General features: G+C 39.0%; 1 protein-coding gene across 1 annotated transcript in view; it reads left to right on the top strand.

Moving 5' to 3' along the window:
- LOC310952801 (partitioning defective 3 homolog B-like) overlaps positions 1-19,571 on the top strand; it is a 244,435-nt gene that overhangs the window by 82,618 nt on the left and 142,246 nt on the right. Inside the window, 6 exon segments of the mRNA XM_083921512.1 lie at positions 4,888-4,971; positions 7,648-7,773; positions 11,694-11,952; positions 15,575-15,683; positions 16,998-17,137; positions 18,466-18,594. Coding sequence (XP_083777638.1) covers positions 4,888-4,971; positions 7,648-7,773; positions 11,694-11,952; positions 15,575-15,683; positions 16,998-17,137; positions 18,466-18,594 — 847 coding nt within the window.

The following is a 19,571-nucleotide window of genomic DNA, read 5'->3' as shown; positions in this document are numbered from 1 at the left end:
CACTGGGCCATCATTAAAGGCTAGTGTTTGGGCTCATTTTGGATTTCACAACCTCAATGGGAAAACGGAGCTGGACATGACTCATTCAATATGCAAGGTCTGCAAAATGATGCAGGTTTCTTTGCATGTGTTGTGTCAAAGTCATATCACCCTTGAGCAGTGTTTTACATATCAGATAGATTGGTTTATCTGCATCTCAACTGACAAACTTTGCTTAGATACAGGTCAGTATAATCAAGGTCAGACATTTTAAAACCCATAAACATAAGAAAAACGCTTATTCAAGTGTACATGTAGGACATACGCCTCGATTGATGACCACCACCATTTGCTAGATTAATGCCGCCAAAAATTACAAACTACAAAATTTGTTTATTAATTCAATAACTGAATTTGTTTGGTTACTGAAAAAAACTTTTTAATCCTTTATGTCACATTTTCATTATTTAGCTGACGTATAACTACATAGTATCTTAATGGTTATTAAAATGGACTACCATATTTTCATTTTGGGCAACCAAAAACTGATGCCAGCCTGGCAGCCACTTTTAAAAGTTAATGTTGAGACCTGTCGTCTCTTTCTACTTCTCCCAACTTTATTTCCAACCATGTTTGCAGAAATGTAAACATAATGCAACAACTTCAAGTTAAGTTCCTCTTTTTTGGTGTTTCACTATTGCTGTTCTCTGTTTCATTTCGATGCACTTTACACAATGTATAATACTCTGCCTATATACAGATACTGTACTGTAGAGAGTCTTTTCAAAGGGCAATTACCCAGGGGACAGGCAAAAAAATAGATTCATGTAAAAATTGCAATGCCTATCTTCTAAGATTCATTATCGATTCATAACTTCCAAAAATCTGTTTAAAAAAAACCTCTTTTTCCGTCGCACATTGCATAGAGCTTCTGTAAAACACGGTTGCAGGAAGCTACTGGCTAGTCAGTCACTGCCAGGCTGCCCGTCATTGAAGGCAAGTGTTTGGGCGCATATTGGATTTGACAACCTCCAGGAAAGGAGAAGCTGGACATGACTCAGTCAATTCGCAAGGTCTGCAAAATGAAAGTAAAGTACTTCGGCAACACTGAGTACACCCGCTGCAGTCAAGTGAGCCGCCATTCGCTTGTCCATAGTCAAACCTGCTGGCCCTATATTTGTAGTGTGCCCGTATTCTGGCATTTAAGGTAAATGCATTAAGGAGCTGACATGAAAGATAAACACTTTACTGTCATTCTGTCTTACTCTGCAGTAAAAAACTCTTACCCGCGGAGAGGTATCATCCGGTTTTCAGAATAGAGTGTAACACAACCAGGCCCAAAAAACAAATAAATATGGAAATAAGATTAATTGCACAATATTCACAGAACTTTTCATTGTGGAATTTCAGGATAAAAGGTCTTTCAAAATATACTTTACACTAATTAATACTATTACTATTACTATTATACAATATATAATATAATATTGTATAAAAATATATAAACGGGCAAAATACCAGTTTTTCAGTATTACTTTCGTACAATTTTATTTTGGAAATGGCCAAGATTCTGAGAAATAAGGCAGCTAACAGGCTACGTGTATAATATGTTTATATATATATATATATATATATATATATATATATATATATATAAGTCACTGAGAATTGAGATGTATACAATAAATTGTGGAAGTTAAGCATGACTTAAAAACATTTGATCATAGATTTGCCTTGTGTGTACATTTTAGCAATCCGTTGATACCTTTTTCCAAAAAAAAAGTATAATCTAGTGTTTTCATGCCATAATTAGGATTGGAGAAGTTCCTGAAGCATGTACTTATTCAAAAATCGATTTTGAATTGAGCATAGTTCAAATCGGTGATCGATTCTAAATTGAATTGCGACACCAAGAATCAGAATCGAATCGTGAGGCACCCAAGTTTCCCAACCCTACAATTAAGGTAGTATACTAACACTTGATTATTCTTTTCCTTAGCTGTGTACTAACTTGTTCATCAAATTACTAAATTTAGTGTTTTTTAAATTTCTTTTGTGATGTGCTTATTTGTGTATCTGCATTTATTGACCTTTAGCAGCATCGTACAATTTTACTGGTTTGCATTCCCTTCAGTCCCTACATCTCTGGCACTCAGCACTTTGAAGACCAGCCAAGAGAGGGGTGAGAAAGCGAGACAGGGGGGTAGGGGCGGTGCAGTGAGAGGACGAGAGTGGTTTGGTAATGCACATCCATCTTTTTTGTTATTTCTCCTCTGTCTTTCATAGTGAGGATCAGTGAAGTGGCAGGTGGATAAAGAGAACACCTGCTCTCTTCATCTCTGCTTCTCTCCCTCTCTGCGCTTGGCTCTTTTTCTCTTTCTATTGTTCTCACATCGCGCTCCCTCTCTCTACTCAAGTCTAACCCATTTTGTCTTTCTCTCACCCCTACTTCATTTTTGCAGCCATGCAGCTTGTCAAACATCTCATGCAAAAAAAAAAAGAAAAATTTGCAAATGGATCTCAAGTGGTGTGTGTGTTTGTGCGTGCGTGCGTGCGTGCATGTGGAAAGGATAGAGGTAGGGGTGGATGTTATTTTTCCTTTCATATTAATGCTATTCATTAATGCTATTCGTCTAATTAATTCGGTGCCTCCTCCTCCCTTCACTTCACTATATCTTGCTTCCAGACCTCCCCAACATTTATCCTTCTGTTCCCCTTTTCTCCCTGTTTTCTCGCTGTTAAACTCAACGAAAACAAAGCAAAATGACGTAATTCTTGAATTCTGAACACGATATTCTCAAAACTGGTTTAGGATTATTATGTTACATTTTAGTCTTACCTCTCTTTAGGTTTTCCTATTATTATTGTTTTTTTTTTTTTTACCTATCCTCTACCTCCATTCTTTCACCCCTTCCTCCTTTTGTGTATGGACTCAACACTTTATTGCTATACATCTTAGTTGTCAAGAATTTGCCTGTGTGTGAATGACAGAACCATCATGGCATAACAATCAGGACACATAATAAGAAATTAAAACACATAATACATAACCCCCGCCCTGTGAAACATACATACAACCCTTGGATGTAAGATACTGTATTAACAGCCAGAGGAACAGAGGAAAGTGTAGTGCAAAGAAATAACTTCCCTCTTTCATTTCCCCCTCCATCATTGACGACCCACCCTTTCTCCCCCTCCCTATCCTCCTCCCCATATCCCTTCCTACTTTTTTCTCTCCCTTCTTTCTTCAATCTCTCCTCCCACTACCCCTGCCTTCCTTTCTCTTGCAGTCCCTTTTTTTCCTATTGTCTGGATTAACTCAAATTTGCTGAGTGACTCTGAAGCAGCATCAGTTTTTTGTGTGAGAGAAAGAAAGAGAGATAACTTGCCTTTGCTCTTTGCATCTCTCTCCTGTTGCCACACACCATCATCAACCACCCTCTCTCTGGAGTTTATCAGCATCTGTGCTGCTATCAGTTTATTGGGGTTTAGGGATGGATGGATGGTTTAGAGAGTGAGAGAGAGAGAGATAGAGAGAGAGGGGGGATGGGGGGGAGACAAAACGAGCAGACAGAGTTAGAGAGAGAGACAGTGTAGAAATGAAGAGTACACAACTACATAAAGTTCAGACAAACTCAAAAAACACGCAGGGAGCAGGGAGAAGGTCAGGAGAGGATTAATGGCTGTTCTCTCATAGATAAACTAATCAAACAAACAAAGACTTCAACACGCACACACATTAAAACACAAACAGAATGTAAAGCAGACACACTTGAATAATCCAAACGAGACATTGTGAGATTGAAAGGGAGGAAGAAACCCATAGAGATGAATGGAACAAAAAAGTTTTGACACACACACACAGACAGAGCAGTCTGCAGTTTTGTTGACTTTGAACAGAGTGTCTGCATTCCCTTCTCTAAGGGCTGGGTTCGCATACATGGATTAAGTAAAAGTACTTTAAGCACAAAGAATGCATCCATGGAAAAGACATACGTTTTCAATCGCGTTTTTATTCCAGTGTGTACGTGTTTGTATTTGTGTGCCAACACCAAGTGGCAACCTCCGGTTCTGATAAATGTAGTAGACTTGGAAGTGGCAAAAACTGCAGGTTCCTCATTGCCCACTTGAGGCTGGCCCCATGTTAAGTGCCCAGCTTCACAGCCGAAAAAAACATGTCTACAGCCTGGTACGAAAAGAGTTTTTGGTGTCTATAGCGCATTTACCTATTCTGTATGGGGGCTACATTTTATTACAACTCACCCCTTAATATTATATTACGCTACAATTAAAGACGTAGCCACTTTGAGTGACAGGTAGGTGCCGTCGCAGGTTGCTGGCATAGGCTTCGTTTGACCCACCTCAGCTCCAACCACTCTCCAGCTCTTTACAGCAAGCGGATTCAGGCGCTGCCAAGATGGCCCGAACCACCCACTTTGAGCTACATTTTGGCTTTTCAGAAACCTGTGGGACGTCACACAGACTTTGTCCATATTTTATGCATCCGGCCACCACATTTGTTTGTGTGTGAGACTAACAATTCTCTTATCATACTTTTTTTTCTGTCTTTCTCTGTCTTATTATCCCATTCTCACTTTGATTTGTCTCTACATAATGTTTTGTGTTCCGTACATATGTGTATATGACATATCAGACACATGAGACATTTTCACGTTCCCATTGTGTTTTCTAGTTAATGTCAGCTTGTGTCACAGATTTGTCCTGGCTGGGTAATCATAATGCAGAGTGCCGCTGGAAGCAAACAGAAGTCAAAGTTGCCCTTTATTTGACCGTACCTAATCTTACATACCTTTTTTGTGCTTTAGCATATTTATATTACGTATCTTTTTTTTCTTCTACTGATTTGATTTTCGTGGTGTTTATGTGTTCAATTGTATGTGTGTGTAGCCTGACTAGAACCGTGGAGATTCTTGGAGAGGACAGTCCCCTGGGAATTCATGTTGTTCCTTACAGCTCATCGCTAAGTGGACGGTAAGTTGTGTGCACTCAGACAAACATATAAAAAATGCATACACAAAAAACAGATACCTGTCTACATAAACCCTAATTCTACATTTTAAGCTCACAAAGTGTTGTGTGTTTGCCAGCTACAGAGCTATTTTAGCGTAATCCCGTTCTGAATCTGTAATGAATCTGGACCCTGGTGCTACAGTGCAAGCATGACACAACAACACACAATGGAAAAATGAAGAAAAATTGCACAGCTATGCAGGGATTTTCTTTGGGTGTGTGACAGTCAGACAGTAGATGGGAATTTCCTAAAGCAAAGCAGGATGAGCTTTATGGCTGTTCTCATGACTCACCTGACCCTGCCAATCTCCTCCTTAAATCCACCGCTGCCCCCCCTCTCTTCCTCTCTCTGTTTTCTTTCACACTTTCTTTATTTTTCTATTCTCCCTTCCCTTTTTCTTGAATCTCTTTTTACCATTTGACATCACACCTTCCCCTCTTTACCTAGTTTCATCCCCTTGCAGCTGAAGTCTGTTGACTGTCAGTGACATCACCTCTGTTTTGTTGAGCTGTGTTTTGGTGAGACAGCGATTGACATTAAGGACAGAGGGCACTAAAAAGCCTGTCATTCTATATTATCAACTTACTGGCCTGCCTTTGACTTGCAATCTGTGCCTTTTATTGTCCCATCTAAATGTGCTTGCGATCTTGACTATGTATGTGCTTGCCTGTCATGTTGACTTTGTTACATTGACATAAATCCATATTGAAAACTCAGACAGTAAGGGGTTGTGTATGACATCTTTGTTTCTAAGTACACTATATGGAAGGTCTAAGCTAACGCATCACACACATCAGTCCTCTGGGACACACACACTAAAAAGTCTCTCTAAAGCCCTATTTGGACGGTATTAATTTTATGTGGGGACATGGGGTAAAATATTCTTACCTCAGGACATCTGTAATTTAAATGGCTAATTCACACAGGATAAAGAAATCTACCAGTGGTGGGAGGGGTTCATCAATTTACACACTACGTCACCTCCCTGTCGCCATGTGCATGCTACGTAGCTTCCTGATATCACAAAACTAACTAAACACGAAGCTAAAGGAAAATTCGACTATCTAGAAAAACTGATGAGTGCTTCTTCAAGTGCCTCCATACTATACTATTGACAGGATATGAGGGAATATCAACATATTTGGGTCATATTTGGATGGGATTAGTATTACCTGGGGTATTTTTTCCTGGACCATTTTACAGGAGGTGAAAATCGCATTTCTTACTGACCGGAATTCCGGAATAATTACTGACAGGACGCTTTCGGACAGGACTAAAACCTCTGGTTAAAATTGCCTTACCCCATGTCCCCACACAAAACTAATACTGTCTGAAAATAGTGCTTTAGAAAGTGTGTCTGCTAGTGTATGCATGCATGTGCAATCTTTCATAGGGGACATACAGTGCCTATAGAGAGTCATCATACCCTTTGGAAATTGTCCATTTTTTTGTATTAAAGCCTGAAATGATAATACATTAAAAAGAATAAATTCCAGTGTGATTCACACATTTTGCTTTACGACATTCAGGTGAATTTTGTTTTTTTTCAAAATTTCTGAAACATAATAAAAAAAATTAAAAAATAGAATAGCAGGGTTGGGAAAGTGAGTCCCCAGATTTAATACTTTGTGGAGGCACCTTTTGCTTTAATTACAGCCATCAGTCTGTTTGGATAGGGTCTACAAGCTTTGTGCACCTAGACTGGGAAATATTTCCCCATTCTTCCTGCAGAACTGTTGGAGTTCAGTCAAATTCTGTGGTGATGGACTGCACTCTTCAAGTCCATCCACAGATGTTCTGTAGGATTCAGGTCAGGGCTCTGACTAGGCCACTCTGGGACATTCACCTTTCTGTCCTTTAGCCACTGTGTTGTTTTTATAGAGGTGTGTTTTGGATCGTTGTCATGCTGGAAGGGGAACTACCTGCCCATTTCCAGGTGTCTAGCAGAGGGCCGTAGGTTTTCCTCAAGAACTTGGGTGTTCTTGGCAGCATCCATTTTCAGTCCTGACCAGCTGCCCAGTCCCTGCTGAAGAGAAACAAGCCCACAACATAAAGCTGTCACCACCATGCTTGTGTTTCTGGTGGTGTGCTGTGTTTGGTTTCTACCAAACATAGCGCTTTCGGTTTAGTTCACAAAGTTCAATTTTGGTCTCATCTGTCTATCTGGCGATCTAGGCAAGGTCTGGGTGCTGCCTTCCACTTCTGGACAGTACTCTGAACGGTGCTCAGAGGGATAGTTAAAGCCTTTGAAATCTTTTTATATCCTTCTCCTAACTTGTGCCTATCCACAACTTTATCCCAGAGCTCTTTTGAAAGCATCTTTCCAACCATGGTGAATTCTTTGTGTTACCATCCACTACTAGGAGTGGAATCCTCAAGGAACAGCTGATTTTATTCTGAAGTAATCCCTTTCTACCCATACAGTACATAGAGTAGTTGTAACAACAGTACAGAAGTCCTGATGATTTGTAGGAAGACAGTTTCTGAATACAGACTGTGTACATTCATATAACACCTCAGCCTGTTTTATAATTAAAAAAAGACATCAAAATGTCACTTTTTACAATATGTGATATTTAAAATAACTGCAGACACACCTTAACCTCCAGTCCTCTGCTTGTCCACTCTCTTGCCAGGTCTCTTGGTCTGTACATTCGTGGAGTGGAGGAGGAGAGTCGCTCAAGAAAGGAGGGCTTGTTTCAAGAGGACGAGTGCATCGTCAGGATCAACAACACCGACCTGATGGACAAGACATTCAGCCAGTGAGTGCAAAACTGTTTGTGTGTGTTGTTGGGTCTAAGAGGTAAAAAAAAGCCCCTGACATAATGAGAACATTCCCAGGCTTATTGCCCCTGAGATATGTTCAATAGCTGCAAAAGCATGTACCAAGGATAGCAGAGAGCAATTTCAATGTGAATTTCTGTACAATTTATGAACATTAATGATCCATCTTACATCACATTATATGTTCAATTTATCTAAAGCGTGAGATTAACTGCTAGAAATTTGTATTTTAAATGCAATGAAAGTAAATGCAGTACAAATGAAAAGGTTGCCTCTACATATAATTATCAGGAAAAGAGGAAAAAGGAGCCCTAAGCATATGCATGAGTAGATGCATTTTCTTGTCCAAAACCTTTTGAAGCCTGGCCTCGCGTGGTCTTTTCTTCCCATTCCCCTGCTGCATTTGACTTTGTGTGTCTTGTTTTCCTTCCCATTGTCAGAAGGCTTATATCACAGAGAACACTAGAAAAGACACTTGGCATATGTTTGGTGAGCGTTGCTTACAGATGATTCATCTGTATGTCTGTATGTGTGTCTGCGTCTGTGCCTGTTAGAGCCATCCATTGTGTGTCTGCTCTAAAGACAAGATTTGTTTAAGATTAATTGGAGACCAGATGCTTCAGAAGTAAAGTTTTCTTATTGTACCACTGAAGCACCTGGAAAGAAATGCATTAAAATGAGTTTATTTGAGGATGTAACAAAGATTAAAGAGCATTAAAATAACAAAAAACACACCTCTGAAAACAATTGCCACGGATTGCATGGTTTGATGTTATAATGATTACAACACATGACAATGTCTGTACAGTCTACACAATAGTCCTTGTCCAGCCTTCAGTGTGGTAATACGATTATTTGAGAGGTATTTTATGCTGTACTGTAGGTAACTGGATTATCACCAGAGGGGGTTTCACCTATTGTTCAAAGACAAGGTGCATAGTAGGGGTGCGCTGACTCACAAACACCAATACACACACACACACACACACACACACACACACACACACACACACACACACACACACACACACACACACACACACACACACACACACACACACAGTCTTTCCTCCAGACACACTCAACTTATATCACATATGAACAAATGCAGATTTATAAAACAAACTTCTTTAATCTTGTATGTGATGTATACAGGCACACATGCACGCGCACACACACACACACACACACACACACACACACACACACACACACACACACACACACACACACACACACACACACACACACACACACACACACACACACACACACACACACACACACACACACATACTCTTGCCAGGATTGTTTCCGTCATGGCAGGTGTATTGAGGTGTATAGTTTGGTCCAGTGAAATATGTGTAAGTAGGCCAATGAAAGTCTACTGATCCAGTGAATGCCGCGCACGCACACCCACACACACACACACACACACACACACACACACACACACACACACACACACACACACACACACACACACACACACTCCTTTATTGTCCCAGCTTGGCAGCTGTATTGAGGAAGCCTGTTTGATTAGAATATCTCTTTTACATAAATGTGCCTGCACACATTGTCTAATCAAGACCAATAACGACCTCATCTGTGCACAATGGTCCCTATACACACATAAACACACACAGCTATCACACATCTAGTTTCATTGTACCGTGTTGTGGTCAATGTGTGTCATTCAGCAAGATGTGGCACAAGCCCTCACTTGTGTGTTTAATGGTTTCATTATGTAAATTCTGTCTAGAGTAGAATTAAGAAGAGATGACCACCCTTCCCAAACATACACAATCACTTAGAAACCATTTTTACTTGGGATATTATTCACATAAGTTGGCTCTTGGATTTACATGCAGAATAATACCAATTGATGACTCAGTATTCTGAGAAGCTGGTATAAGGGGTACACATACTGTTGTGTCCACAACTTAGTAATGTTTACCTGTGAATTAATCATTTGCACCGTATCATTTCTTAATTTGTTTGTGTGCTCATGAAGTTTGGTACATTCAATTACAATACAGCTTCTGTTCTCTTCATAAACACCCAAGATGTGGTTTCATATTCACACCTAAGACCTTCAGGTACATTTAGTTTAAAGGCCTAGTCTAAAACAGGCTGAATGACAATCTTTATTATACACAATAGATATGATGCAAATTCAGTTGGTGGTTAATGTACAGGACATACACTTGACACGTACAACACTGGTTTCCTGCTGTGATTCTTTGGTTGATTGATTAAGGTATAAACTTCCTCACAATACAATTGTTTCACCAGATTATGTCTGTCTTTTTTTAAGTCTCCCTTCTATATTGGTACATAATTTAAAAACATTTTTATTGGTTATGTTATATATTAAAAAGTGTATTTCCTTCATTCCTTCATGACTTTCTAAAGATAGTCTCTGGTTACAGAAACTTTATGATCATACATCTAATAATAATCTAGGTGGGAAGTAATAGAAATGTAATCTAATATAATTTAAATAAACTGGATTTTCTCTGTCGGTTATTTGAGGTGAATGATGGGGTGTTCCAATCACCTCTGACACAATGGTCCCCCTAATGTACTTAACATAATCTGATTGAAACTCATTTTCTGTAAAATGATCTCTCTTAGGGCTCATGAGATTATAATGGCCTGCTGTACAGGTGTCATTGTTCTGTGTTGCATCTCCTGTTCTTTCCTGCATTCATTTATCTCTAATAACCAGCAACAGATACAGTGACCCACCAGAGGTAACAACGGAAGTAGGAAAATAGATAAAAATACATAGATGGTAGTGTAATAACTACAATATGTAAACTACAATTATCAAAGGACATTGACTTGCATCTTAATCCTACATATATGTTGTATTGTATATCCTTACAATATTCAGATTATTATGTCTATATTTTATATTGATTAAGTAATTGTCAGGTAAGGAACACATTACAATGTTTTTTTCTCAAAAACGTTATTTACTTTTTATTACTTCCTCTTTGTAGTAGATATCAGGTCAATCTTTTCCACATATCTTTTTCACAATACATTAGGACTGAAATAGACTACATATGTCTGTCATGTCTGCCACAGAGAACAAATGTTAAAATTGCCAGCACTCAGGAGGATATAAATAACCAAAATAATTTGATTGAAACATATATTACATTAGACTTCACAAATAAGCAGCTGCAATGCAATGAAATGCATTGCTTGCTTTAGCATTCACTGTTTGGCCTACAAAGGTACACAAGTCTTAAAAGAAAAAAAAGCCCATTCTGGCCTGCAGAGAACTCAAACTCAACATTTTATCACAAGATTTGCTTGGGTTACATGATGAAGTTGTCAGCTGGATTTCAGCCTCTGAAACATGAAGATGCAATACTTATTTGTGTTGTATAACATTGTAAATTTAAATGGGCTCATTGACTAGAGAATCAATTGGATTCATTTGAAAAATAATTGCTAGTGAAAACAATTGTTAGTTAGCGTGATACGCATCAGTCTTGGAATATACAATCATTTAAAATCAGTTTAGTAAATAAAGTAAATATGAAGATATGCTGCAGTGTCTTTAAAATTTTTGAAAATAAAACCCCACATTTATAATCATTGGCAATCAACCGGAACTTTTTAAATTTGTCATTTGTAATCTGATTTATAGCATCTATATTTGTCATGCTTATGTTTCTCCTAATTGAGTTATATATCCATTGATAATTACTTTGCAGATTGATAGCTGCACACTATGTAATTGTGATTAATGGCATGATATGTTTTAATGGTAAATGTGTGTAAATGTTTATGTTTACACATAAACTTCAACTTTACTCTTTACTGTTTACTCTCTACCTCTGCTCACCTCTCTCTTGTCTTTTTCTTCTCACCCTCCCAGAGCCCAGGAAGCGTTCCGTCAGGCAATGCGCTCCCCAGTTGTTCGCTTGGAAGTAGTTCCCTCCTCCAACAGAGAACGCTATGAGAAGAGTCTGATTGGTCAGCTTTTTGGTAACAGTGCCAGTCCCGACAGCAGCCCCCAAATCCCGAAGACCAAAGAGCCACCTCCACCTGTCAAAGCCAAACCTGTGTTTAAGCCCTCTGAGATTCCAGCCTTGCGATTGGCAGAGGAAGCTGCCACTATGGAAGCTGCTGTTAGCGTAAGTAACTATGCTCTAAGTCCACCTGTGACATCAGAGACGTCTTGACTATTTGAATTTTCTGAGAGTTTTTAAATGTCACTAGCCAGTTGCGTGAACAATAAGGGTTTAATAAAACATCTAACTTAAATTATCCAATTTCTCACATTCATTTGCAAACACTGACACTGACTGAAGTTCTTTCTGTTTAGTGCTTCTGACGCACAAGCAGATGACAGTGAATTATCCACCAGTCATTCAGTTAGAATATGTGTTTGCCACTGGTTTACTAATGTGCGATGATAGATAGTGATGAAACCATATTCATCACATTAATAGAGTGCCAACTAGCTAGTAGTTGAAATAAAAGTACACAATGACTATCATCTGTGTTAGAAATGTTCATTTTCTGTACACTGTAAATCCAAACATGAGTGTTGTCACGACAACAAAGCACTGATGTCACTTTCGTAAGTTAATTGGCCCACATCAGTGGAAAATAAATTAGTAACAACATTAGTAACCGGTGATGGAAGAATAGAATATAATAGAATAGAATTACTTTAATGATCCCAGACTGGGAAATTATTTTGTAACAGCAGTAGTGGGTCAGCAAATAAAAACTTTGTAACATAACATAAATAGAATCCAATATATACATAGTGTATATATACAGTGCACAGTGTGCTATAAACAATAAACAATAATAATATATACAACAAAATATGCAAAATATACTATAACAATAATAATATATACAAAACAAAACAACAACAAAAAAAAACAGTAGAGAGAGGGAATGTTAGGATGCAGCGTCTGTATCTGGGCAACAGCGGAGTAGATGACGTCACAGGCCAGCGCTGCATAAGCTGAAGGAGGAACGTACACACCGATAATGATGGCAGACGTGAATTCCCAGGTCAAATAACAAGGCCTCATCCCCACAGTCAACAGTTCAATGTCCGGGGTACAGAGACGTCTCCCCACGCGAACCTGTCCGGGACCACACCACCTCTCACTCACGTACAGTGCAATCCCTCCTCCTTTTTTCTTTCCGCTGCTTGTCACGTCCCTTATCAGCGTGGCGAGCTCGTCTTGTTCCCCAGAGACCTCACGTTTCCCATGACGATCACCGGTACAGCCGGTCTGTGTCTCCTCCTCTTCACCCTCCGTTTCACTCCAGCTCTGCAACCATGGCGTCTCCTCCGCAGCTCCTTCAGGACCTCAGGTCTGGCTCGGGGCAGCAGTACAGGTTCACACAGCGCAATCAGCTGGTCGCGTGTGTAAACAGTGCGCTCAGTGATGTGCTCCTGGCCCTCCGTTGCTAGGGTTAGCAAAACCATCACAAAAACAAAAACAACACAAAAAGTGCTGTGAAAGTTCAAAAAAAGAAAAAAAAAAGAAAGGTGTTCGTCCTCTCCCAGTTTCCGGAGAAGAGTCGCCAAACGTTGAGCAAAAACCAGAACACAAACACAACAAAAACTTTTTAAAAACTTAAAAACCCACGGGAGCTGCTGTTACAGGCTGCCACATAGTACGGCACCATAGCAACAAACATGTTCATGTTCATTAAGAAGCAACCTACTCTTCTCCTAATCTTTTATTTCAGTAAAATTAGCAATACCACTGTGTTATAACATTCCACTACCCCGTGTTGAACATGTAAAAGTACAAAAAGTATTAGTGTAAATATATACTAAGTAGGCTACCCAAAGTTAAAGTGTTCATTATGCAGTTGGTACAAAACTGAGTCCCTTTTCTGTTGGTCCACTTTTAGGTCCACTTAAGTTTGGTTCATTTATTTTTTATTTTTTGAATGGAATAACAACATATATAGAAATAATTTTAAGAATCAAAAAATAACAAACACTAATAAAAATAACAAAATCAGAATAACATTATTATTTATTTTTTTTTGTTGTTGTTTTTTGCCAGTAACCAACTAAATATTTAAACAGTTTAACATGTCTGAAAAGGAGTAGAAAATAGAATAAGTTATTTCACTTTATCACATTAAAATCCTTTTTAAACCTATCTTGATATACAGTATATGCGTGTGTGTGTGTGTGTGTGTGTGTGTGTGTGTGTGTGTGTGTGTGTGTGTGTGTGTGTGTGTGTGTGTGTGTGTGTGTGTGTGTGTGTGTGTGTGTGTGTGTGTGTGTGTGTGTGTGTGTGTGTGTGTGTGTGTGTGTGTGTGTGTGTGTGTGTGTGTGTGTGTGTGTGTGTGTGTGTGTGTGTGTGTGTGTGCGTGTGTGCGGGTGACATGGTGGTGACAGAGTGCTATCTTATCAGAGTTAACCTTAAGTGTTCAAGGACGTAGTAGCTAAATCTGTCTACAGGAAAAAAAACAATATTCCTGCAGATATCTTAGTTATAACAGTATTTAGTTAGAAAAGCAGTTTAGTATTAATATGTGGCACATTTATTCAGTTTGAGAAACTTCACGTTTACAAGCTAACGTTAGCTTAAGTTGACTGGTGATTCAATTGGCAGTAGAAAAGGCCTCTGTTGCTCAAATCTGTCCGTGTAAAAATATTTTTTTCAGCAGATATCTTGGTTACAACACAATAGAACTAGCAAAGCAGTTTAGTGTTTATTTGTGTCGTATTTATTCAGTTTGAGAAACTTGACGATGTCTACATGCTACGCTAACACTAGGCTACGCTCGGTTAAGTTAACAGGGCAGCAAAAGGCTAAATTAAATCAAGATAATACGTTCCATAGCCAGGGTCTATTTCTTAAGAATAATGCTTAATGGATTATTTTTGTTAATAGAAACAGTTTAAATTGGAATATGTCCATCACTTTAATATTGCCATACTTGCTAACCTTGGTAACAGTTTCGCATCGGGCGGAACAACGCCCCTTAGACAGGATATAAGCTAATCTCAACATACTCAATTGCTCAATTATTTTTAGTTGGTTCCCACCTCTTAGAACTAGTATTTCTTTCTTATTCAAACACCTGTAATTGTGTTGGCAACATCACCATAGTGACATGGCTGACTTTTGAAAACCAGCTGGCACAGAGGCAACAGTTACTTAGCAACAGCTTGTTATCACCTTATTGATCACCAGTGATTCTGTTATGAAGATGTTGGAGCATAGGTTCATAAGCTTCTGGCACAGCTTTACACTATTTGTTTGTGGTGGTTCCCTACATATTGATACATATTGTCCAGGTCCGACTCAGTACAGCAGTACACAATACTTATTTTTAACTTACTTTTGATAGTCTTTTTAGAATATTGTAAGACATTACATTTTTCACTCCAATAATGACATGTTTTTTCATTAATATCTGCAAATTTTCCACAATAATAAAGTCTGCAAACAAAAGGGAGATGATGCTAGAAAATACTTCATTCTACATTTAACATGTCCACAGACACTGCATAACAAGTGGATGCAGTGACAATGACTTTGGGTTGTCACTTACTTAATTTTTATTTAAATGTATTTTGAAAAAAAAGAGTCCAGAAGGAAGAAATTATGCAAGTAGAATGAGACAAGTTTGGACAATTAAAATGTGTGAATGGGGCATTTAAAATGTTGAACTGCTTCTGCCATTTTTTGTGTGGCCTTACTTTTCATTGTGTTTTAATGTTAAAGTGTACTAAAATTCTCAACATTCTGCACCTAGACACCCAAGGGGAGGAGTGAGAGCCCCCTCCTTAAGAAAAGTCCTGCCCTCTCCAACTTGGTAACCAATAAGAGAGGAGGTCGAAGACTGGGGATCGATCTAAAGAAAGGTGAGGAACACCTGGCTACTGAACAGAGCCTCATCCAAAGCATTATTCTGTTAATGCTCCTTTCTGTATTGTATTTTACTGATCAGTCTAAATATTTCAGACTCACACCTTTCTTGTGTTTGATCTTTTGATGCAGCAGTTATCTTAAAAAAAACCATACATAATCCTTTCTCGTTTTGTGCAAATGCTGACTCTTTTATTTTCATTTGGATTGCTAATAGGGTTTCTGAATGCACATCATTGACTCTTTATTTCTTGAATGTACATCCTTGACCCGCTTTATTTCTCCTGCTGTCCGCGCAGCATAGTGCTTATTTCTGTTAAGCTTCCTTTCCTGTTCTCTGACCGACTCTCCTTCCTCTCACCCTTCCTCTCTCCATCTTCCTGATTCTCTCTCTTCAGGGTCTATTAAGTCTTTATTGATCTGTTCATTTCTGCTGATATGAATTCATACTGGACCAAACTGCTGACTTGGCTCTGCTAAAGAGACCAGACTAAATGAGGTCTATAAAACACACAACTAGTCTCTGTGTCTGTGTGTAGTCTTTTTTTGTACATGCATGGGTGTTTGTCAGTGCATGAGCATGTTTTTCACTGATTACTATTTTAATCTTCATCACGCCTCTTTCCAGAACATTCACTCTCGGTTTCCGCTGTTACACTCATTCCTATTTTACCTTTTTCTCATTTTCTTTTCCTCCTCTGTGCCCCACACCTGAACCCATTTTAAAGCCTTCACACCGCAGATACTGTGGCACCAGCTATAGCTAAAGGGTTTAAAGTGACACACACAATCTCTGAAGGCTTTAAGTTATCTTACAATATGTAGTCAGGAGCTGAGTCAACAACACTGTATGGAAGTTCTCAGGAGGAGTTTGGGGGGTGTGTGTGTGTGTGTGTGTGTGTGTGTGTGTGTGTGTGTGTGTGTGTGTGTGTGTGTGTGTGTGTGTGTGTGTGTGTGTGTGTGTGTGTGTGTGTGTGTGTGTGTGTGTGTGTGTGTGTGTGTGTGTGTGTGTGTGTGTGTGTGTGTGTGTGTGTGTGTGTGTGTGTGTGTGTGTGTGTGTGTTTGGGACTGTGTGTGTGTGTTTGGGACTGTGTGTGTGTGTTTGTGGGAGGATGAATAGGATATTTTTTAACTCTGAAAGCCTGTGGAAGACAAATATAGAGGCAGGGAGTAAACGGCGAAACAGCATATTTGTGTGTCAAGATAGGCCTGGAGTGTTGCTTATGCTTGTATAATGCACCTCATCTCTGTATTCTCTATCTCATTTCTTTGTTTGTGTGTGTGTGTTATATCTGTGTATCTGTGTCTAGGTTCAGAAGGTCTTGGTTTTACTGTAGTTACCAGAGATTCTTCAGTCCATGGTCCTGGTCCTATTCTAGTCAAAAATATTTTGGCACGTGGAGCTGCTATCAAGGATGGGCGCCTGCAGTCTGGAGACCGCATACTTGAGGTACAGGGCAGCTGACTTTTACAAGACTCATGCAGTCATTTACTAAAAGGACATACAGTATGCTTGTGTTCTTACTCTAATCAGGTATTGTGCATTTTATTACACTACAAAAGATGTGATGCATTAAAAATAATTTAGAAATAAGGAGGATAGATTAAAGGGATAGTTCTGTTTTTTTTTAGTGGAGTTGTATGAGATACTTATCCATAGTCAGTGTGTATGGCAGTCGGCACACCCCGCAGTTTGGAGAAGCAGGCAGGAGTCTTCACATGGAAGCTAAGCAATGTAGTGCTGTGGACGGCTGCAACACTGTATTTTAGCCACCTAAAACAAGCCCACCCAGAAAAATTTGTATCAGTTTAAGTGTGCGATACATTTAGAAGATTTTCACCGCTTAACTTGCTGTCAGAGAGCCTTGTCTAAGTTTACATTGGGAGCGCTGAGGCCATTCAGTGTTGTCATCAAAGCCACCATACTCCAATAAAGGGTATTTAAATTTAACCTGGCAGGACACGGGAGGTGCTCATCTACCACTGCCTCGATCAATGACACTGTAACACAAACAAATTGTGTTAATGTTTGACTTTAGTGTTTTAACCGATCAAGGCAGCAGTTGACCAGCATCTCTAGTTTTATGAAAGCTAAAATGTTTTTGTCAATGGAGTCTGGTGGCTTGGAAAAAATAATGTATAATAGCTCCTCCGTGTATACTTAAATGGAGCTGTCTGACAACAAAGTAAAGCTGTGAAAATATAAATGTAGCGTACACTTAAACTGATGCCGATTTTTGTATTATTCTGCTACTGTCTCTCGGGGGTGTGCCGACAGCGATCTACTGTAGGTAAGGATGGGCAGGAGTAGTTAATTCCAAGATCGAGGGATCGCATCAGTTCCTCAAGGGCCAAATCTATTTTTCACACATCATTAATATCCATATTTTTGAACTAGTCCTCGCAGAAAGGGGTGTCCAGGGCCTCAACATTGTGGCCCCGAGCGTCACTGCTTTCCCCCTCCATGTTGTCTGGGCATTGCACAGTAATCCCGTAATATAGTTCACACAACTTCTTTCCGATAGTGAGGTGAAGAGCTGGTTACAAAAATTGGAAGGTGTTTGTGCGTGCGCACATACCCGCTAGCACACCCACGCACACCCGCACACAAAAATCAACAAAAGTAAATTTGAAACGGCGAACAATCGATCACTCACACCCTTCCTTAACTGTTGGTAATACACTGATAAGTACCGAACTATCCTTTTACTTGTAGTGGAGTAAAGGATAAATTATAGTTATGCTGATAATGGTGTTGCTTTATCCATCTGTGTTTAGGTTAACGGTGTGGACATCACAGGTGTGGGCCAAGAAGAGTTGGTGTGTATGCTACGCAGCACGCGACAGGGAGAGAGTGTGTGTCTTGTGGTCCTACGCCAGGAAGACATGTTCCTGCCCAGAGAGATGGTAAGAACCGATCACAATGCTGTATTCTCAGCCAATGAAACAAGATTTCCTGGTTGATAGGCAGATCAGTGGTCAGTTCTAAGAATAAAAGTTTCAATTTTTTTAAAGAGGCGGCGAGAAAGACAGGCGGACACACAACTACAACATCAGTTTTCAGATTTTCACTCCCTATAATTTTTAAATTTTTGGTCCAATCAACAGGCTTGCCTGGATGATGCACAGCTCAGCAGCCTATAGGAAGGCTTCTTGTTATAGACACTAACATCTAATGTAATAAGACTTTTCTGAATAATTTGAAAGCTGATGCACGTCCCTCTCCAATAATGTTGTCTCTTACCGAGCAATCATATAACACAGTGTTTTATAGAATTACATTCTTATTGAATAAAATAAGCCCATTGTAAAGCTTTATGTTGATATTGTTAATATTTTGGGCCAGTCATTCCCTGGTACCTTTGTTCTACTGGATTGCAATATTGTTTTGATTAATAAACACTTATTTTATTCCTCTTTGTTCTACTTTTCCATGCTTTTTCTTCGATCTGACTCTGCATGATCAACGACTGTGCATGCATTAACACTAATCATAGCTCTCTTCATACTTTTTCCAACTACAGGTGTAAATATATATGTATATATATATATATATATATATATATATATATATATATATATATATATATATATATTATTATTACATTTCTAATATATCTTAGCTTGCTGCTGTTTGCTCTTCAACACAATATGTATACATATTACACAATATAATATACAATAAAATATTTCCTGATTTTCCCTTCTTACTCCATGTGTTGTACAGTAAGTCTGTAGCTCTTTGCTCTTTCAGGCAGTGGTTCTGCGGCGTCCTTGGGTGCATGATTTATCATATCATTGTTCATTTACTGAGGGGTTTCTAATAAAAAAGCAGTGCCCTTTATATTACCTACATTTTATGTTACATTCTAATATTTCAAAGC

This window comes from Echiichthys vipera (assembly GCF_963691815.1).
Source record: "Echiichthys vipera genome assembly, chromosome: 10".
NCBI lineage: Eukaryota > Metazoa > Chordata > Actinopteri > Perciformes > Trachinidae > Echiichthys > Echiichthys vipera.
This window is presented reverse-complemented; position numbering and strand designations above follow the sequence as displayed.